This window comes from Myotis lucifugus, unplaced genomic scaffold (genome assembly GCF_000147115.1).
Source record: "Myotis lucifugus unplaced genomic scaffold, Myoluc2.0 scaffold_288, whole genome shotgun sequence".
Classification (NCBI taxonomy): domain Eukaryota; kingdom Metazoa; phylum Chordata; class Mammalia; order Chiroptera; family Vespertilionidae; genus Myotis; species Myotis lucifugus.
In genome coordinates, this window is record NW_005871336.1 from 313,416 (window position 1) to 335,887 (window position 22,472).

Sequence of the window (22,472 nt, forward strand, 5' to 3'; positions counted from 1 at the left end):
CTGCAGCACCCCAAAAAAGGTATTTTTTGCCGATCTGACCCAAAAATCGGTGTGATTTTTATTCATTCACACCAGTGGCTATTGTAGTGTTGGCCGTTGTCATTTTTTTTTTAATTTGACAATCTAAGGGAAAAGAGGTCAGTGCCCCTGACTAAATAGTCAGGTATTACATGTTTTAAAAATTCTTGCGGCACACGGTTGAACATCGTTGTATTATGATATAGCCAGAAAGTATCTTTGCTGCAACAGCCAAAGGGTAGTAAGAAACTACCCAACTACAAACCAACATCCCAACTTGTTTTCCAAGAGCAAAATGTATGTCTTGAAGCAAGTTTCCTCTAACATTGGGTCAGATATGTCTGGGAAACGAGGAAACAATTTATTTTCAATTTAGCAATGTCCAAGAATAATGTCAAGCGATAAATACGTTAAAAGTTGATAAAACATAAACACATGGCCCAAACACTTGTAGGCCAGCTGAGTGACACCAGCATGTCTCAGAGAGGGGGGCAGGAATTTGAAAAACACACTTGCTTCCCAGGAAAGACTTGATTCGGAGTTGAAGTCTTAACAAATGTGTCTATTTTGAACGACAGTTTGATCATTACTTTTAGTCTGTATTCACAATGAATGACTAGTCTAAAATAAGGGCTGGTGTATTACAAAATGCCAAATGTTAGGGATTAAAAACATTGCTCATTAAAATTACAGTGAGACCCAGCTGACAGACCCAGTTGAAGTATTCTGTCAGCAAAAAATAAGCTAAAACAATTTTCTACTGGCAAAACCCTTTTGTAAGTATTGTTGATATGCTGCTAGTTAGACCTAATGTCTTAAAGCAGAATTTTATGGCTGGAGTGGACCTTAGGAACATCTAACCCAGTGGTTCTCAACCTTGGCTGCACATTAGAATCACCTGGGAATCTTTTTAAAATCTTGATTTCTGGGCCTCATCCTCCGGAAATTGTTTGTTATGGGGTGGGGCCACAACATTAGTAACAAAGAAACAGAATTTCCAGAGGATGAGGCCCAGAAATCAGGATTTTAAAAAGACTCCCAGGTGATTCTAATGTGCAGCCAAGGTTGAGAACCACTGATCTACTCCAACTCCTCATTTTACAAATAGGAAACCTGGAGCTGGAAATTGAAGTTAGATTAAAAACACCCGTTACTATTTGGATTAAGATTCCTGAGTAGTAAAAAAAAAAAGACCAAAAAAAAAAAAAAACCCACAAAAAACAAAGCAGGAAATGACTCCTCAGTACCTAGTGCACAGCCACGCTTTTAATAGAAATTTGACCAGACCAGGAAGCTTTTAAATATCATTTCCTTTTTTGGTGAGGTTCAATGTTTTGTGGTAACATTTAACTTTTTCTGGTGAAAGTACATGTTTATTATAGAAAATGTAAAACATACAAGGAAGCACAAAGAAAATAAGCCATCAAAAATAGTTTATTATATTTCCTTCAGACATTTTTCTAGGCAACAAAAATAACAGCATTTACTTTGTAAATGGAACATGACGATTACTTTTCCTCTGACACACAATCACAGGGACAGCAGGGGTTCCGGGGTCCCTGCCGAGAGAGAGGGAGCCAGTTGGAAAGCGGGGTAGCTAAGGGACAGACTGCCACCTAGTCGATGATCAGCGGGTACTGACAATGCACTGGGGAACAGGGTCTCTGCATGACCTTGATTTTCATTTAATTATTATTTTTTGTTAATCCTCACCGGAGGATATTTTTCCATTGATTTTTAGACTGGAAGGGACGGGGCGGGGGGTGGACACAGAGAAACATCCATGTGAGAGAGATACATTGATTAGTTGCCTCTCGCATGGGCCAGAATGGAGCCTGCAACTGAGGTACGTGCCCTTGACCAGAATCAAACCCGGGACCCTTCAGTCTGGGCCTGATGCTCTATCCACTGAGCCAACCGGCTAGGCGTGATTTTCATTTTAGAATATAAACCTACCAGAGCAGGAGCCTAAATGTGGGGTGGGGAGGGAGAGTAGAGAGGTAAGTAAAGGTAAAGGTCAAAGTGACTTTCCAGTCTGGCTCTGCCTGGAACCGAAAGCTTTCTTCTCCACAAAGTCTCTGTGCTTCCTCTTGAAATTGTGGCTGATCTTTTCTTTTTTAAATTATTAATTAAATTTATTGGGGTGACATTTGTTAGTAAGATTAGTATTCAAGTGTAGATTTCTCTGATACATGATCTGCATTGTGTGCCCACCACCCAAAGTCAAATCATCTCCCATCACCATACTTTGGCCCCCTTTACACGTTACTGCTTCCCACCCTTCCTTTTGGTAACCATCACAGGGTCGTCTGTGTCTCTGCGTTTCAGTTTTATAACCCACATGAGTGAAATCATACGGTTTTTAGCTTTTTCTGAGGCTGATCCTGAACACTGGTCGGGGGCTCTGAAATGGCTTCTCAGGAGAGGCAGTACAATCTCTCACGGCCACACAACTTTAAACAGCCTTGTGCCAACTGTATAGTGTATGGGTCCTCTTAGATTCTTTTTTTTTTAAATTTTATTATGCACCACATAATACACTGCATGCTACATAATAACCTTCCAGCAGGGGTAGATTAGTATAGCTGAGTTATTTTTCATCAATCGGGAAAATGTTTCCTTAATCATTGTTCTCTAAACTCTTTGACATATAGTGACAATTAACTTCAGAGACACACCCTCTCTTTCCCACAAAGTGCACTGACAGGAGTAATAGGCAAGCCTTTTTCCCTTGCCCCCGTGAGTGAAGCTGTGGGTGTGCGCAGTGGCAGCTCTGGGGGTGGGTAAGTGTGCACGCATGGTGGCGATCCCGGGGAGAATCTCGAACCACTTCGTGGCAAGGTACGAAGGCCCTTAGATTCCTGAGAAGAGCCCATACTAGCTACACCCTGAGAACTAGACGTCACCATGATACCTACAGGCCAGGGTTTAAACTAGTCCCTGAATATCCTTAGTAACACCCCGAGGGAAACGGGGTGAATGAGAATTTAACAAACATAGAATGACACAGAAGCCATCTCTCCCTATTAGGAGCATTTAGCCACTTTAATGAATTCTACATGGTCCTCCCCAGGTATGGACTAAAGCAACTGCTCAAGCCAAGTCCTGATGTAACACTATGACTTCCAACCTTAGTTTGGTGATGGCTCAGGGAGCACCAATGATCTCCCAAGTATTAAGAAATTTTGCTCTTTGACAATCAATTTTGTTCCACTTAACTAAACCAGAGGGTGTTCAGAAAAGCTGAAAATGTCTGGTTCAAACAGCTTTTGTCACCACCACTGAGAAGGCGTATTAGCCGACTAGCCGAGCCATTTTAAATTGTTATGTTGGTAATTGTGTGTGCCTCTCCTTGTCTACAGCATTAAGCGTCAGAGAACATCTGCAGGGCTGTGGACCGCACTCTGTACTGACTAGACATCAAGGGGTTTACAGCACAACACTGAGCTGCTGGCATTCTAAACTCTGAAAATGCTACTTTGTAGTATTGAAGAAATAAGTGAGCAAGGAAGGATGAAAGGCTTTAACAAGAATTTTTCAACAGACATGTTCACACTAAAAAAGTGAGGTTAATAGTCAGGGTTTAAACTAGTCCCTGAATATCCTTAGTAACACCCCGGAGGGAAACGGGGTGAATGAGAACTTAAGTTTTCCAAGGATTGAAGTTCAAATCCTCTGAAGGCTACCGGTGGTCAAATAAAATGAGAACTCAGCTTTATAGTAGCAACTTCCCACTGGCACCAGCACAAGGTGGTAGTGATTCTCAAGTTTAATATATTACATACAATACTAGAAAAATAAGCTAAAGTTTTAAGGAGCGTCCATGACTATTAAAAGGGTTGAGCTTTACTACTCCAACCCTGGGCTTTTGATAGAACTTTCTGGAAAAAGGCCCATGAAAGCACAACAAAGAGGTATACTAATGACAGGTAGCTGCTACCATGTGCCATAGGTGCTTCAGTAGTCAGTAGTAACAATCTTGAAAAAGCAGGGGACGTAGAGTCCCAGGGAAAAACTGCTTTAGATATTTGTAACAGAAACAAGTACAAGTGACAAGAGCGACCTCCTTCACCACATTCACTGGTGGGGATCCCATTTTTTCCACTGCTTTCATTGTTTACATATTATTATTGCGAACAGGGCAAGAAAAGGCCGTTTTCTCCAGGAGGCTTTCAGAAAAACAAACCGACGAGGGATGCTATATCCCTGCGTCCGTGCTCCGTGGCTGGAAACCCTCCCTCCGAAGACTGCCCATGTCAAAGCGAGTAGAAACCTCACAGCGCACTAACAAAGTATCATCCTTAATGAAGGTTCTTTGTCTTAGGGCTTCCAGATGCATAAAAGTCACATAGCCAAAACCTTTTGGGTTCCGTGGGATTGTGGGTCTCTGGAAGGCAAGCAGCTCTGGTTTGGCATCCATGATCTCCTCATGGTTTTGCCTGATAGGTGCTTCAGACTGATCAAGAATCGTGAGGCGTATTGTACCCTGGAAGGGCCAAGGGAGGTGGCTGTCATACTCTCCTTGCATTGTGTGGACAAAGAGGGATATATAGTTTGCACAGCGCTGAGCAGTTGGTAACTGAAGGTGCAGGCGCATGCAGAGTTTGTATCCGGGTTTGCCTGTATAGAACCCAGGGCTGTGAATGACAACAGGTTTCTCCTCTTCTTGAGATTTCAAGTGCATCCCAAAGTTACCAATCTTCCAGATGTAAATCCCATTGCACTGCTGTGCTTCTATTTCAGCAACCTTGTCCTCAAGGGTTCGAATAGTTCGTTTGAGCTCACTGACATACATGCTCTGAGTTTCCATTTTCGCAGTCAGCTCCCGGATTTGATGGTCTTGTCTTACAAGGCGACCCTCTAACTGTTGAATGATTTCTTGAAAATTGTAGACCTCTGAGTTACACCCAGAGGGGACCCGAGCCAGAGATGCAGGCTCGTATCGTTGAGGCATGGGAGCTGCAGCCAGGTTTAAGCTCTGAACAGCCTGGGCCAACATTCTCATGTGTGACTGGGTGTTCTCTTGTAGGTGGCGTGCCAAGTGAATCCTCTGCATCTAAAAATTAAGCACAAGCCTTAGGCTGGGAGTAGATACTGTGAGGATTAGGAAAGGGGCCTAGCCACGCCAAATAAAAGGTTTTAAGTAACATCACCATTTCTCTCAATCCCCTACAACCTTCTTTGTCTCCATCATTCTCGATCCTATTGCTACTGGACAGGGTCTGGGCCCAGGATGGTCTGACCGTAGTGTGTGGCTCCTGACTTTGTGTAGTAAAGACTTCACAACATGAGTCTGGGTGGCTTTTGAGAGTATGTTTACTCAAGCTGGAGCCAGTAAGGTAGGAGAAGCAATAGGAGAGAAAAAGTCAGAGAAAAGGGGTCTTGGAGACAGGTTCAGGAGGGTAGCCTGGGTAGAGCTGCCACTGCGTACTGTTCCCCTGGTTGCAAGTCCCATGGGGTCCCTTAAAGTTTAGGAGAAAAACAGCAAAGATACAAGGTGTGGGGAAGTAACATGAGAGCCTAGATGGGGCTGTTTTGGCTCTCTGAGAAATTAAAGTCACAGTGACAGTGAGTTCACGGGGCAGTCAGAGAAAATTGGGGGCCTGATGACAGGTTCAAGGGGTAAGCCTGGGACGAGCTGCCACTGCCCGCCGCTCGCCTGGTGCAAGTCTTGTGGGATTCCCTTGAAGTTTAGGAGATGCACGCCTGTGGAAGAAGCTGGGGAAGGGAAAGGTGTGGGTGTGCTCCTGGGAGGGAAAGCTTGCCATATCCTTTGTCTTGAAGCTTTTATTTAACCTCTCTTTGGCCAATGGAATCCTAGGGGAGGTCTTTGGGAAGGAGCGAACAGAATATTCATTAGCTCTTCAGATGTGTTCCTCAGTATGCTGATTCATCAAAATGTGTGTGTAAAGGGGCCAGGGTTATTTTCTGGTTACTTAGCTTTTTTGAGTGTATTGAAGAGGGACTGAGACCCTGCCCAGTCTAGAATGTGTACACCATTTGCTCCTAAGTGTCCTTGGTTATGAAAGATAAAATCTTGTCAGGTACCTCCATTCCCACTGGTATTCTCCACTGCACTAGATAAATGAATTTTCTTGATCTATATTCAAGAGTCAAAAGAAAAAAAAAAGAAACAGCTTACCTTTTCATGGCAACCAAAAGAACTGAAAGTGCATGGAATTGGGGCTGTAGGGCAGTCTAGCTCAAAATGATTAGGCATCTGAAAACCAAAGCAGAGGTTGAAAAATGTTTTTCCTTGCATATCATGTTCTAGTTAATGAGATTACACTTGAAATAAAGATTTACATTTCATATAAACAAAATCATGTATTACCTATGGCTGTCTCTATATCACAATGGCAGAGTTGAATAGTTTTAACAGAAACCAGGTAGCCCACAAAGATTAAAATAATATTTACTTCCAAAAGTCACAGAGAAAAGGAAATACCAACATCACATCCCGTCCCCCAAATCACTCAAAATTCAATTCAAGAAAATGAATTTGTTCCTGTTGCTGGGAACTGGAACGCTATAGTGGCATTTTAAAGAAAAAGCACCTTCTGACGTCAGCCTCAACTGCAAACTTCACCAGGACTCTCACTGTGGCCCAGGCCATTTAACAGGGACCAGCCAACTGTACACATTAAAGCCACGGACTGTACCCGGTACTTCCCTCATGACCACCTTTCACAAACCTTCTAACCTTTTGTTAGCCTGGGCATGTTTTGACTACAATGGGAGACTCAGCTGTTAGAAAGTATTTCGTAAGCATATTAATAAAGGTTCTAAAGAATGTCTCAGCTTCTGACTCTTCAAGGTAAGATCCATTATGGAGGATCATATTTGAAACTGGTTACCAAATTCCCTTTAGAAATTTAGGTTAGCTATAGTCATAAATATTTCAAGCGGAAATATTAAAGACCATTTAACCCAATCTTTCAATTTTGCATAATCCAGAACAGCGGACAGCATCATTTTTTAGAAAGGGTCAGATAGTAAGTATTTGCAGCTTTGTAGGCCCTATGGTCGCTGTCCCAAGTATTCACCTCTGTCACTGTGGGAGAACACCAGGCACAGACGACGTGCGGACACATGGCATGGGTGTGCTCCAATACCACTTATTTATAAAAGCAGGCAGTGGGCCAGACTGGGCCTGCAGGCAGCTTTGCTGATCCTTATCTAGAATTTCAACTTTCTTGCCAGAGATCAGCGGCAAGTCAGTGGCACAACCAGGGTCAAAACCCAAGTTTTCTGTTAACCGAGGATTTTTTCCTACATTAAGTTTTATTTTTGCTGGGTTTCAGATGCGCTGCATGGTTTCCTTTAAATATTACAGCAGAGCAGAAAGAAAAGCCAGGGAGGTGAGATTTCATTAGCAAAACAAAGTTTAACACCTTCACATAAAGACTGTTGGAAAAAAACTACAGGACTCTGTTTAGACAAATGGAAAAGTTTAGTGGAGGGACAGGTTTTGCTTGCTTCTAGTTATTATTAAGGTAATCAATTATGATCTTTGGGTTTGCAGATTTCATGGGTGTATAAATAGTGACTAGTATTCAAATTGTGTGGGTAAATTCCCCAATGTCAGAAGATAGCAATCAGATGGAATTTTCCTATCTCTATTAAAAATGTAAATGCAGTTTTCTACTGTAACTGCTGCTGCCCCATCAGTGGTCTATAGGACAACTGAACAGAGGGGTACAGATCCTGGGAGTCTCAGAATCTCTCAGTGTGTCCCATGGGCCATTGGGACAAATAATGCTCTACCACTGAACAGACCTGCTGTCCTCTATTTCATTGGTCTTTTGGCTAGTCTCTGGATACCTATGACCCTTACTGCACAGTGTGTAAATACATATTTAAGGTGCGTTTTTTTTCCCTTTAAATGGGAATTTTAATGATTTGTATCTTAAAAATTACCTGGTTTTGTCTGGAACTTGTATAAATATACATAAACATGGAGATTATATCAATGACTTTAAGTACTTAGGGCTGAGTATTTGTTTTTCTGAAATATTCATATTTATTAATTTTATGAAAAATTTTCATAGTTCTAACACTTCTTCAACCTGTATTCATTTTGCCGTATTGACTTAATAAAAAACCGAACCCACTTCTTTAATCTATTATGGAAATATTCATTCATGAAAAGAAATCATTATACCTGTTCTCTGATGAGCATGGTACTGCAGTATTCACAGATGACATTTGCCAAAGGACAGCTCTGGTCATGGCTCTAAATTTTAATGGAAAAATATAAGAAAAACATGAGAAAAATCTGAAAAAGCAAAAAAAAACCCTTACTTTTATAAAAGTAATTTTTCACCATAAACAAATTAAGGACTTTGATGTGTGTTAAATAAAAAAAGTGAGAATAATATGTAAAGGTTGTTTTCTCTCCCTCTGCCAGTATAGTAAGTAATGAGATACATCTTGCATTTCAGCTCTTTCAAAGAATACAGTACACAAAAGAGAATCTTTGAAATCACTTCTTTTAACCGGAGGCAGGGCATCTGTGACTAGTTTGGACATCATTGACCAATACTATATCTAATTCAAGCTCTTAGGGGGTTAGAGAACAGAGCACTGTTAGGGCAGGAGGCTCTGGTGCTCAGATTCTCACAGTCCCTGGAAGGGTGAGCCTTTTTTCTAAAGTACAATGAGTTTGAGAAATAACTAACCCTTCAGGTTACATCCATTTAATTTACTTAAGTTTAGGAAAACATCAATTTGTTCTAATTATGCCTCAGCCTTCTCCCCATTTTTTTAGCAAGTAGCTGACTTTTTTGAACATTTCATCAACTTAATGAGTATAATATGCTTGATTGCATAAGAAAGTAGGAAAAATTGCCAAGATAAACTTATAGTGGAACCTTGGTTCTCAAACTTAATTCCAGAAACAATTTGTTTGAAAACCGAATCATTTTTTCCCATAAGAAATAATGTAGATTGAATTAATCTTTTCCAGACACCCAAATGATTCCGTTTTAACCTTTCTTACATCCAGTACATGTCTAATGTACTGTTTAATGTATAAATACACTTCTTTTCTTAAATGTATCGAACCACCCCCTAATTGCCTTAAAGGAATCACTTTTAGCATTGGGTCCAGGATGTCTTTCAGGTCAGCATGCAGTATCTTGGCTGGTTCAGTTTTTCTACCTCTTCAATTGACTGATTATTGCTTCTTTCATACCCTTTGCAACATTAGCACTCTTAATAAGGCCGCTTTATGTTTTAAAATTGTGCTAATTGTTCATTTCTGCCAGCAACAAAAGCATTCTCTCCTTTGTTGCCTGAAATACACTTTTTGTCATGCTGAGGTATCAGCATGAAAGTGTTGTCAGGTTGAAAGCCGTAGTTTGGTTCCACAACCCAAACATTTTTTCTGTGAACAACTTGGTCAAGGACCGAATTGTTTGAGATGGGAGATGATAAGAAATAAGATTTGACTATATAAGAAATAAAGTTTAAGGAAGTATGTTAATAGTTATATGAAAAACTGCTCTATCATCATGATGCTGTCAGGTGCCACGAAGTTTCTTTTTAATGATAACATTTTAATTGAAGTGTAACATACTCCCAGAAAAGTGAATTCATTATATGGGCATAGCTCAGTGATTTATCACCAAAAAGCTCAGTGATTTATCACCAAAAAACACACGTTTGAGATTAAATTTAATTTATTCTCCATAAAAGTTTTAACATCCCATTCTCTTTTTCAAAGAGTAAAGCATAAGTCTTATACAGGCATCATTCTACTTGTTTGTCTCAAATCCAAGACTGGTCATTAAAATATCACATAGGAAAGCAGATCAGCACGTCTTTCCTGGAAGGTTTTGTTACTTGCAGATCTACTATCTGGTAAGTAGTATAAACAATGTTTTCTAAGAAAGATATACAGCCTGACCAGCGTGGCTTAGTGGTTGAGCACTGACCTGTGAACCAGGAGGTCATGGTTCGATTCTCGGTCAGGGCATATGCCCGGGTTGCGGGCTCATCCCCAGTGTGGGGCATGCAGGAGGCAGCCGATCAATGATTCTCTCTCATCATTGATGTTTCTGTCTCTCTCCCTTTCACTTATTCTCTAAAATTAATAAAAATGTATTTTAAAAATGATTAAAAAGAAGATATACAAATATAAACCCTACATTTAGTCACTAAAATGGTTTACTGAACTTTCTTTCTTAAAAATCAATCTTCCCACAACTGATAATATAGACTCAGAAATGGAATAGCATCCTCATCTACTGTGAAGCCCTTAAATGTACATAAAAACAAATTAACAAGTAGTGAATGAAGAAATCCAAGTAGTACATGCCTCTTTATCTTCAAATGCCATTGACATAGCACAGTTCTTACAAGAAACCTGTCTTCTTGGACACTCCTGGAGAATGTGAGTATTAAGTTGGCACTTTTGTAATGGACGGTTGCATTGAAGACAATTCGTAAGAGCAAACTCACAATGTGCTTGATGATCCTATAATAAGAAAAAAAGAATTGATTAGCACCTGCTAATCTTTAAGAAATCTCTTAAATATAATCTCTTCTGACTATATACTGTTCTCTCTCAAAACAGCTACTCCTTCACAAGGACCTAAGGAAAAGGGACAAGTTGTAAATGTTTTAAACACTTAATTTTGAATAAATCATAAACGATACTTAATTTCTCATAAAACCATCAAGCTAAAAATGAATTTAATTTAAAAGCAAATTCTTTTACCTGATTGCTTCAGTTCATCTCAAGTTATAGAAAGACTCCATTTAGTCAATAATAAAATGCACAATTTAGAAAAAAGAGAAAAAAATATGAGGGTACCAAGATGATGGCCATGAGACTTGTTGCTTATTTCAAAATGAGAAAAATAGCCCTGACCGGGTGACTCAGTTGGTTAAAGCATCGTCCCATACATCAAAAGGTTGAGGGTTTGATTTCCTGGTCAGGGCAGATACCTAGGTTGCGGGTTCTATATCCTGTTGGGGCATGTACAGGAGCCAACCAATCAATGTTTCTCTCTCACATTGACCTGTGTGTGTGTGTGTGTGTGTGTGTGTATGTGTGTGTGTGTGTGTGTGTGTGTGTCCTTCCTATCCTAGGGTGAGGATTAAAAACAAAAAGATAGAAATAAGTGAAGTTATGGGATTGAAATGTGACACTTGTATTTAAAATGCTCTTCAGTATTATAGTTAATAATGTTCACCCCAAAACTTAAAGAATACTGATTTCTTTATCATTTGGCAAGGCCCGAGAAGATGGAATTAGAAATTTCTGGTTTCTACTTATATCCAACTAGAGGCCCGATGCATGAAATTCGTGCAAGGGGCTTGGCCCTCGCAGCCGCGGCATCTTGCCTCGGCCTTCGCAGCCCTGTCTTCGTCCAGAAGGATGCCCAGAAGGTCACTGGGCTGTCTGGTCTAATTAGCATATTATGCTTTTATTATTATAGATGATGAAAGGATTGGTACCTCACTAAGCAATTATATGCTAGGCGTCAGCAATACACTGATGGACACAAAAAAGTCTCTATTCTCTAGGAACTGCCTTGCCTATATGCTAAGGCTAAGAAATAACTTTAGTACCTCAAGATGCCGCAATTCCATCTTGTGCATACACCCTTCATTTGGACACCTCACCATCAGAGAAAGAATCTCTCGTTTTGCAAAATTGTCAGGAAAGAGTTGAGTTTCCAACAGTATTTCATTATCAATAGGACATTTGTGACCAGCATCCCTAAAAGAAACAAATAAGATACATACATTTATTAGACTTAAACAAATATTAACATTAAAAAATACAAACAACTTTTACACGTTTAAAAGAGTTATATATGTGTATAACTCACCACATATACATTCTCCATTTATTATTTCCTATGGAAAATAATTTAACACATTATATTTCATAATATTACCCTCCCCCGACCCAAATCAAAAAACCAACACCTGTCCTTTTATGGACAGTTCATGAACTGTTCCTTTATGCAATGAATACAACTAGTACCATACTGGTGACCTATAAAAAATTATGGGATTTAATTTTAATTTTTAAAAAATATTTTTTATTGATTTCAGAGAGAAAGGAAGAGGGGAAAAAGAGATAGAAATATCAATGATGAGAGAGAATCATTGATTGGCTGCCTCCTGCACACCCCCTACTGGGGACTAAGCCCGCAAGTCAGGCATGTGCCCTTGACCAGAAATGAATGTGAGATCCTTCAGTCCACAGGATGAAGCTCTACCCACTGAGCCAAACCAGCTAGGCCCCAAAAAACTATGGGATTTTAGACTGTGGGATAGATTTCAACAACAAAAAAAAATGAGAAAAATTAACTCAATAAAGTCCTATGTTGATTGTCCTTAAATGAAGTCAAGCTAAGGATGGGGATTTTGCAGTCTGGCAGGCCTCTGTTCTGTCAGCAGCTACACAACATGCTAGTGAGATAAACTACATATGCTGCTCGTAATACCAATAACACTTCACTAGCTCATGGACAACCAAAGTTTTCCTTTGTTTTTATGTCTAGGGGACAATTTAGTAGGGAATTAAAGGACCTCTATTTCCTCCTTCCCAGTGGTTACTTAATCTTATGGGGAAAACCATCCCCAGGAAGTTTGGTTATCTGTCACTTCCCTTTAATTTTTTGGGATGTCTAAATCTTCACTCACAAAATGTGGCAGGTCAGGTAGACCACTGAAGCATTAATCAATCACTCAAATCATTTGCTGAGCAACTCCTGTGTGTAAGCCACAGTGGAAATTGCCATGGTAGGTAAAAAACGGGTCTACTGTCAAATGCCTTAGAATAAAGGTGAGAGAAACAGCCAATCTTTAATGAGGCTTCTGTCAGAATAATGGTCTTAGTATAGTCAAATCTTTTATGAGAAGCATAGGACACTATAAACAAATTTATTGACATATATACCCAAGATCTAAGTTATGGATGTCAAAGAGGAAAAAAACAAACTTACAAAGTAAACTGGAAACCATTATCCACAGCAAATGGAACTGGATTAGCATGTATTTTGGTTTCCTGAATGATTATAATGGATGAGAAAGTTTGAAGGTATTCTTTTAAGAACGTTAGACTCAAAGTAAGCGGTCATTTCTAGCTGAGAGGGAGATAGAAAAAGAAAGCCTCAGACTTCCTTTTGTGGGTTTTACTTCCTTTTAAGACCACTGTCCATTACTTTCATGAATATCTTGCTATTAAAAAACTGCTAAAGATGATCTTTTTGGGCATATGACACTAATAAAATACATCTCTCTATCCATAAAAAGTCAGTGATCCATAATATGGTACATACGACCTATGAAGACTGAATCATGAAGAAACAGAAAATCTGAGCAGATTGCTAGTATACAGAGTAAATCAGTAATCACCTCCCAAAAAACCCACACCCCTCCCAACCAACAAAAGTCCAGGAGCAGATGGCTTCACTGGTGAATCCCACCAAAATTTAAAGAAAAATTAATACCTACCGTTCCTAAACTCTTCCAAAAAATGGAAGAGGAAAGAACACTTCCAAACTCATTTTATTACCCTGATACCAAACCCAGACAAGGACGCCACGAGAAAAGAAAAGTCAATTTAAAAGTTGAAAGAAAAATCTGCAAGATAGTAAGTAGCCAGCTTTACCTACTTACAAATGATTTCACCAACATAACTCGATGCTTATTTACTGAACAACATAAAATCCTCCCACTACTTCCTTAGTCACCTAAAATATTCCCATCTACTTTTGAATTAAGTAAAATGTATTTACTTCTTGGGAGATGAACCTGAATCATCGATGGACTCCCACATACCTTCATTCAGTTAAAGCAACCATGATACTGAGCACTGCTGGGTGTCAGGCACTACTTCCGGCACATAGGAAATATCCAGAAATAAAATAGCTCTCAACCCCTGCTCTCAAAGAGCTTTTCTTTTTTTTTTTTATTTCTTTTTAAAAAAATATATTTTGTTGATTTTTTACAGAGAGGAGGGGAGAGGGATAGAGAGTTAGAAACATCGATGGGAGAGAAACATTGATCAGCTGCCTCCTGCACACTCTCTACTGGGGATGTGCCCACAACATGCCCTTGACCAGAATCGAACCTGGGACTCTTCAGTCCGCAGGCTGACGCTCTATCCATTGAGCCAAACCGGTTAGGGCTCAAGGAGCTTATTTCTAACTGGGTAAGAGAGGTTGGGAGTGTGGGGGGCGACAGAGGGGAACATGCTGTGGTATAAACAGGGTAGCCAGGGCACCTATGAGAGGTGAGATCTGAGCCACACTGGAGGAGTGAAAGGTGTTAGCTAGACAGTTAACTGAAGAAAGAATGTTCCACAGAGAGAACAGCAAAAGCCAATTCCCCAAGGCAGGAGCATGCTTGGCATGTTGAAGGAACAGCTAAGAGTGACTTGGTGGAAGGAGGGAATAGTGGACAGGAGGTCAGAAAACGGGTTATGGATCTAAGAACAGGGCCTCACACGCAGATGACTTGCTGCAATGTTCTGAGCAGAGATGACCAGGTTCCCTCTGGCTGCTACCCTGAGAACAGTCTGGAAGGCAAGGAGAGAAGCAGGCCTGCGACTAAGCTGACGGGGATTCAGAATAGGGTGGCAGCAGTGGAGGCAGCGAGAAGGAATTGAATTTTGGATATATTGTAAAGGCAGAGGCATCGACTAATACTTTCTTTAAAAATACTGGTTATTGCACTTTTGTCCACAGATATCAGATAACAGACAGAATTTAATGTGGCTAAAACCATTACTGATCGATTATAGAATCAGCATTCTTTGTATGGTTGAGCTGATCATACTCTGCTATCCTTTAAGGTGTTATGTTATTTTCTTAAAGCATAGAGAACTTATTTATCTGAGGATCAGAGGAGGGTAGAAAACAGACATTACCTTTCATACCACAATAGGAACTAGGGTAAGAATGTAGATGTCTCAAGTTTCTGTCCAGTGTTCTTTTTCCTTGAGTAGGTGTTTACATATAAGACTACTCTTGGGATGTCCAGTGTCCTGTGCAATATTGTTCTCCGTATTTGGTTCTGTTATAGGACACAGTTCTTTCTTATGCTCACGTACCTTATTGATTTGGTGATGCAGGCTTTGCAGAACCTATGGCCGCATGGTGTCTGCACTGCTTCCCGTAACGCCATCAAGCAGATGGGGCATTCATACTTGCTTTCCAGGGGTGGGTCAAACTCGACGTCGTACCCCTGGATCTCTTCCATGAAAGAGCTGGAGAGATTCCCTGTGCTGGCAGTGGCGCCCACGCTGTCGTCTTTTGCTGCAGCACTACAGGAGCTGGCCATGGCCGCGCAGCAGTCGCTCTCAGACTGGCTGGAGGCACAGCTGATTTCACAGTTTAGCAGACTCATAGTAACGAGCTTATCAATTACTCTGTAAAAATAGCAAGAGAAAAATGCCTTAACATGCATACACATACACCGTAGCTTATCGAGGTAGGTCACCTCTTCGTTGATATAGAAAAGCTGCATTAATATTATTTATGGAAAACTTTACAAGTGTTTTGAGCTTTACTTCATGACTAGTATTCTATAGTAGGTTAAGGAGTTCAAGATCTAGTAGGTAGATAGAATGTAAAGTTAAAAGAAGAAATGACCTCCATTGCAATACTGAGCTATCTCACAATTATGTTTAAATTCTGTTTCCTGTGACTGAAGTCAAGAATTTACTTTTCATATCGTTAGTACTCAGCACAAGATCTTTCACATAATAGGTGTTCATTAAGCATCTGCTGAAGAACTTATTACGCTGCTGAAGTTCCCTCAAGTATCCTGAGCTGAAGAGAACAGTAGGACCAGCAGGCAGTGCAAGGAAGGGCAATGTACAAGGGATTAGATCAGGGGTGGGGCCCGTGGGCCGCATAAGGCCCTTGAAATCATTTGGTCCAGCCCGGCCAAGGCAACCGCATGCAGGACTCAAAATGCAATAAATCTAGGAGCTTCTTTCATAGCAACATAAAGTTACATGAAGTGAATTATATTAAGTGAATGATATTATAAATATCCAGATGGCCCTCAGCAGAAAACAGGTTCCCCACCCCTGAGTCAGATGATCATGTGCAAATATTAGGCATGTGGTTTGGTGCCATTTAACCATTTGGATCTTGGTTTCTTGTTCTAGATCTGAAATTCCATGAGTACTTCCAAATGTTCAGTATGGAGATTTCTATTATGTAGAAAGAACAGAATTTTGAAAAAGCATATTTGTATGTCCTTCTGCCTTCAGTCATGTCAAGTGACTCTATTTCATCATGTGACAGGAAAAACAAGTGAGGTTTCTGTTGTCTATGGAAAACTACTGGTTTCGTGGGTAGGTGGGACGCCTTCAAACTCTAAATCATATGATATTATTGAGTGAGAGACTAATGTCTAAAGGCAATTCACGGCCTATTGACCAGGTCTCTGCAGTAGACTGTGGAGAATTCCCAATATGTGCCAGATATAGTTCTAGAAACAGAACGCAAGCTTCGGGTCAGAATGGTGAACAATCTTCCCCCTGGGTTAAGAAAGCAACCCTCTAGCTTTGTTTTGGCCACCAGAGGCATCTTTTTCTTCTGCTCAAAAAGATTTTGCGTACAGTCTGATGAGCACCTACAAAGGCTGAGGCCCTATTCTGGCTTGGAGGGGCAGGACAGCCAAGTGGTGAATGACAGAGAGGAATCAATGGGCTGGTAGGTGAAAGCACTTAGAACTGTGCCTGGAAGTAAGAACGAGTCACTGTTCTGTGCAGCTCTCTCGAGTAATTTTATGCAGTAATTTCACTGCCCCCTCCCCTTTAGCAAAGTGGAAACCCTGGAACTTAAAAAGGTGAACTAACTTGCCCAGGACTATTCAACTAATCAGTAACAGAGCTGGAATGAGAACCCAAGTCTACCTGACCCCAGAGCCTGTGCACTTGGTACTATTACCATGTTTGCCTCTTCGAGTTGCGACAAATTTGTCTATAAAGCTGCATTTAAAATTTCTTTCCCTTTATTTTTATTACACTAGACCAGTGGTCGGCAAACTCATTAGTCAACAGAGCCAAATATCAACAGTACAACGATTGAAATTTCTTTTGAGAGCCAAATTTTTTAAACTTAAACTATATAGGTAGGTACATTGTTATTAACTTAATTAGGGTACTCCTAAGCTGGCCTTTGCTAAAAACGTCCTCAGTCTGATTGAGGTACGTTCGCTGAGGTGGACCCCTTCCAACTCTCTCATCTACACTCATCTTGTATACTTGTTTCAGATAGACGAGTGTGGATGGGAGAGTTGGAAGGGGTCGACCTCAGCGAATGTACCTCAAAACAATGTACCTCCCCCGCGCTGCGTATACCGCAGCCCGCCTGTGCCCCATCTCCCGTCTGACCAACACCCCCCACTTCTTCTAACGCCACTTCTTCAAAATAGACTCGCCCAGGCCGAAAACCGACTTCTGTGTATGAGCCACGAAGTTTCAATCGCACGTGCGCGCCCGCACGTGGTATTTTGTGGAAGAGCCACACTCAAGGGGCCAAAGAGCCGGATGTGGCTCGAGAGCCGCGGTTTGCCGACCACTGCACTAGACTAAGGTGCTGACCCTCCAGCTTCTACAAAACATGACCTGTCTAGCATTGTCATTCTGGATTGATAGAATTTCAAAGAATCAATAGAGAAAAAAATGGCATTTTGTTTTACCTTTGACATATTATTTTCGAAAAGTTAAAAATAGCTCCCAGGCCCTGGCCGGTGTGGCTCAGTTGGTTGAAGTGTTGTCCTGTACACCAAAGGGTCGTGGGTTCGATTCTGGGTCAAGGCACATACCTAGGCTGTGAGTTTGGTCTGGTTCCCGGTCTGGGAGAATACAGGAGGCAACCAATTGATGTCTCTCTCTCTCTCTCTTTCTCTCTCTAAATATTAATAAACATATTCTCGAGTGGGGATTAAAACAAAAAGTAAAAGCTTCCAAAGCCTTGTTATAGCTAATTCAGATTCCTAGGGAAGACTTGGTACAAGCTGAGAGGCAGCAAGGGATGGCAAGATAGTGGCAAACAGAACTAGTCATGTACCTGTGGTCCAGGATGGGGCAGACGGCCCTGATTAGACCCTCCAAACCTGAGGACATAAGACACTATTATGCTACACTTAGGGCTTATAGCCTTTGTTATTTTTCTCCCCATACACATTTTTGTGCCCAGTTACTTAGGTAAATCTCCTAGAAGTAGAATTATTAGGTGAAAGGGTATGTAACGTTCTAAGGCAACCCACTGATGTCTGGTTATCCAATATGTATCAAAGGCTTTTTAATTCCCACTCCCCAAAAAAGTTTGAGAGACCATTTTACTACATACCTTTGACAATTCTAGGTATTTATATCAAAGTCAGAAGAAAAAAAGCAACTTACTGAGCAAACTCTACTTTTTCTGCCCAACTGTTCAGTTAAATTCAGTTTACTGGGTAGCCTATATACTGCCCTCTTGCAGTCCAGTTCGAAAGAGTTGAAGGTATTTTGATTTAAAGAGACCTTTTATAGCGAATGTGTTGTTAAGAAAACCTGTCTCATCAGTCACAATTCCTTAAAACGAATTCCACTGTAGGAATGCAGTGTTACGACATGGGAGTGAGCACTCTAAACATCTAGATCAGCGGTTCTCAACCTTCCTAATGCCGCGACCCTTTAATACAGTTCCTCATGTTGTGGTGACCCCCAATTTCATTGTTACAAATTGAACATAATTAAAGCATAGTGACTAATCACAAAAACAATATGTAATTATACCTGTGAAAGGGTCATTCGACCCCCAAAGGGGTCGCGACCCACAGGTTGAGAACCGCTGATCTAGATGTATTCGATTTTCACATTACTTTCCATGCTTTAAGAAGTAACACAGAAGCTCTATATCCTCCAAATAAATTTTTCAGATAGTCATGCTCTGTGCCTGCAGTATATAGACCCACATAATTGTACTGCGAAGAAAAAGTTAAGCTAAAACAGTATTTTGAGTGCCATTCAGTATGTATGTTTACTCTTTCTTTCTAGCAAGTTAAAACATTTCCCCCTTTATTTTAGAGACTGGCATAACGACTCAAGTGAAAATCACTTTCCTAACTACAATCACGATGTTAAGTAGCACCGAGGGAAGAATAAAAAATGCTGAGTCCACTGTAGACGTGAACAGAACATGATCCGACACCCATGCAGGAAACAAGCTCTTTCAGGAGTCTTTTTACTTTATATGGTGTCACGGATGTCCACCTCATGAGCTGCTCCCAACGCAGGCTTTGCCTCTACAGAAGCTCTGAAAGATGACAGGGTGGGGCCGTATTATAATAGAGCCAGAGCAGTCATTTCAGAGGAACTGTCCTGCGTGTCCTGTGTTTCTTGATCTTCCAAACTTCATATTCCACCTATTTGTCTCTGGGAATGTATTATAATCCAGAGAGATACTGTTAAATGTCTTGGGGGTGGGGAGTAGGGTGCTGCACAAAATCGTTTCCCTAAGATCAACAGGTGCTAATGAGAGAAATGTCTAAGCTAAAGAAACCAACAGGTCCTATCATGAATTGGTCCATTTTAAGTCAGCAGAAATTCATTCGTGGCTAAACAGATGACTCATAAAGTAAAACCATGTAAAACAACAGGATCATGCATCATAGAAATGTACACTTGAAACCTACATAATCTTACTAACCGGTGTCATCCCAATACATTTCATTTACAATATTTTTTAAAAGAAAAAGAAATTGCCTTTGGTTCGCTGCTAGCTTCAGGAATAGGTAGGAACTGTTTGCTGACTCCTTAACGTCTATTCTTAAAATGCAAAGACCTGCAGAGATGCAAATGCTGCCAAACAGTCAGCTGTCTTGATTTTGAATACAGAGTCAAGGGGCAGTCCCCTGCCTCGGCACTAGTGGTTCACACGATTTCTTCCAAAATCCACGGGGCCCCAAACCGATCGGCATCGTTCTCAAACAAAGACCCTCAGGTTGCAATCCTGCAACACCGCGAAGGGCACGCACAGCGTGTGCGGGTGGAAACCCGGATCCTCGTGTGCCAACAAGGGCCTGGAAGGCACCTCTCCCTGGAGCTACCGAGAGCGGGGGGGGGGGGCCCCCCCGCCCCTACGCCCAGGGCAGAAAAGCCCCTCCGCCTTCCCCGGAGTCGCAGGGGAGCGGGCCCGCCCGGGGCCAGGTGCGCGGGCCGGCACGAGCCCTTAGCGAGTCTTTCTGGTCCCTGTGGCTTTGGAGCGAGACGGTGGGTGACGTGCAGTTCCCGAGAAACAGAGGAAACGCGGGCACGGCAGGCTCGGCCGCCGGCGCCGTCGGTGCTTTCTGCCCGCGCCCTCCCGCCTCCCGGCCGAGTTCCGCTAAAGCCGGTGCCGGGAAGGGCCCCGCGCCCGCCGCTGGAGCCTGGCCCGCGCCGCGCGGGGCGGGGAGGAGGACATGTCATCCGAACCTCTTTTTTTTTTTTCTTTTAAACTTGCTGCCTGGGACCTCAAACGAGTTCACCGGGGAACCCAAAAATAGCTCTCCCATGACAGCGACCGAGGGACTCGCTGGGAAGTGAAAGGGATTTTTTTCTTTTTTCTTTTAAAGCCGGTATCGGCTCGGAGGGACGGGAAAATCCAGGAGGCAACTGCCTTTGCCGGGAAGGGGCTGAGCTGGTGGGCGCGGGGCCCCCGCCCGGGAGTGGGGGGAGCTGCGGAGGAGGACCCCGCGGGCCTGGGGAGCAGAGGGGAGGGTCCCCAACCTGTGGGAGCGAAGGGACAGGGGAGGGTCCCCGACCTGTGGGAGCGAGGGGACAGGGGGAGGGTCCCCAACCTGTGGGAGCGGGGGGACAGGGGGAGGCGTCCCCGACCTCGAGGGAGCGAGGGGTCCCCAACCTGTGAAAGCGAGGGGACAGGGGAGGGTCCCCAACCTGTGGGAGCGGAGGGGGAGGTTCCCCAACCTGTGGGAGCGAGGAGACAGGGGAGGGTCCCCAACCTGTGGGAGCGGAGGGACAGGGGGAGGGTCCCCGACCTGTGGGAGCGAAGGGACAGGGGGAGGCGTCCCCGACCTCGGGGGAGCGAAGGGACGGGAGGGTCCCCAAACTGTGGGAGCGAGGGGACAGGGGGAGGCGTCCCCGACCTCGAGGGAGCGAGGGGTCCCCAACCTGTGAAAGCGAGGGGACAGGGGAGGGTCCCCAACCTGTGGGAGCGGAGGGACAGGGGGAGGGTCCCCAACCTCGGGGGAGCGAAGGAACAGGGGAGGGTCCCCAACCTGTGGGAGCGAAGGGACAGGGGAGGGTCCCCAACCTGTGGGAGCGGAGGGACGGGGGGAGGGTCCCCGACCCCTGGGAAGCGAGAGGAGACGGGAGGGGGCGGCGTCCGCCACCAGCGGGAAGCGAGAGAGGGGGCGGCGTCCGCCACCAGCGGGAAGCGAGAGAGGGGAGACCGCTTTCGTCCTCTGGCCGCCGCCTCCTCCGCCCGCACGACGCCGCTCAGCCAGGGCAGCAGGAGAGAACGGAGACTGCGCTCCGAGCCCAGGCGGCCCGGACGCCGATCTTTCGGCCCGCAGGCCCCCCCTTCCCGGGTCCCCGGGCCCTCCGGGGAGCCCCAAACTCCGGCCGGGGGGGGGCCCCTAATTTTCCGCCCTTCCCGGGCCCGCCCGGGCGCTGGGGCGGGGAGGGGGCGGGGAGGAGCGGCCGGGCCGGGGCGGCCCCTGGCGGCGGTCCTCCGCCTCTGCATGCTGCGTGCTGCGGCGCATGCGTAGGCTGGCCCGGCTGTCAACCCGGAGCTGGGGCTGGGCTTCTCTCCCACAACTAGGGCGATAAGATCTGCCCCAGGAACGGCGAGCGATCTGGTGAGCAGCAGCCACAACAGTAGCAATCAAAACGACTTGTATAGCTTCCCTAGGAGAAGCCCCTAACTGGGTTAGATCACTTGACCATCCAGAATTCTTAAATACCTCCCAGACTCCACCTCCCTTGCCAAGAAAGTTTTCAGGATTGGTAGAATCCTCTGTTACCACCTGGTCCTTCCCCTTCGACCAGTCCAAGCAAGCAAGCCCATATATGAAATATTTTCCCCCTCCCCTGAAACTGCTGCCAACGATACCACCCTTTTTCCTGTGAATGTCACCAGAAAGCTATTTTGAATTCCTTGTTGAACTGATGCAAATCTCTAAGGAATGTAACAGGCGCTTTGCAGGGAAGGCACACAGGATTTCCACCCACCGCTGCAAACTTGCCTCTTGAGAGAGGCATCACAGGGGGGGGGTTTTTACGTACACATATTCTAAAACCAGAGTGCTTCATTTAATCTAGCGTTCCCCCCTTTATAAATTATAATCTACTTAATATGACTTCAATTTTTTTCATTTCATATTAAAATGAGGATGATAATAGTACCTACCTCACAGGTTTGTTGGAAAGGTGAGATTAGCTAGCTAGTAATGTAAATACACTATTTATAACTATCTAGGTAAGC

The 22,472-nt window shown here is 43.3% G+C and overlaps 1 protein-coding gene across 2 annotated transcripts; it reads right to left on the minus strand.

The window, feature by feature from the left end:
• Positions 1 to 1,434: 1,434 nt before the first annotated feature.
• On the minus strand, positions 1,435 to 21,597 carry TRAF6 (TNF receptor associated factor 6). Of its 2 annotated transcripts, XM_014465339.2 has the most exons (8): positions 21,439 to 21,597; positions 17,704 to 17,859; positions 15,098 to 15,415; positions 11,599 to 11,749; positions 10,340 to 10,498; positions 8,183 to 8,254; positions 6,161 to 6,238; positions 1,435 to 5,074 (listed from the first exon to the last, which is right to left on the minus strand). In XM_014465339.2, exons 3-8 carry the CDS (start codon positions 15,391 to 15,393, stop codon positions 4,217 to 4,219), a joined length of 1,614 nt encoding a protein of 537 aa, XP_014320825.1. In that variant the 5' UTR covers positions 15,394 to 15,415; positions 17,704 to 17,859; positions 21,439 to 21,597; the 3' UTR covers positions 1,435 to 4,216. The 2 variants fall into 2 exon arrangements, with proteins under 2 accessions (XP_014320825.1, XP_006099946.1); XM_006099884.3 differs by lacking the exon at positions 17,704 to 17,859.
• Between the last annotated feature and the right edge of the window lie 875 nt (positions 21,598 to 22,472).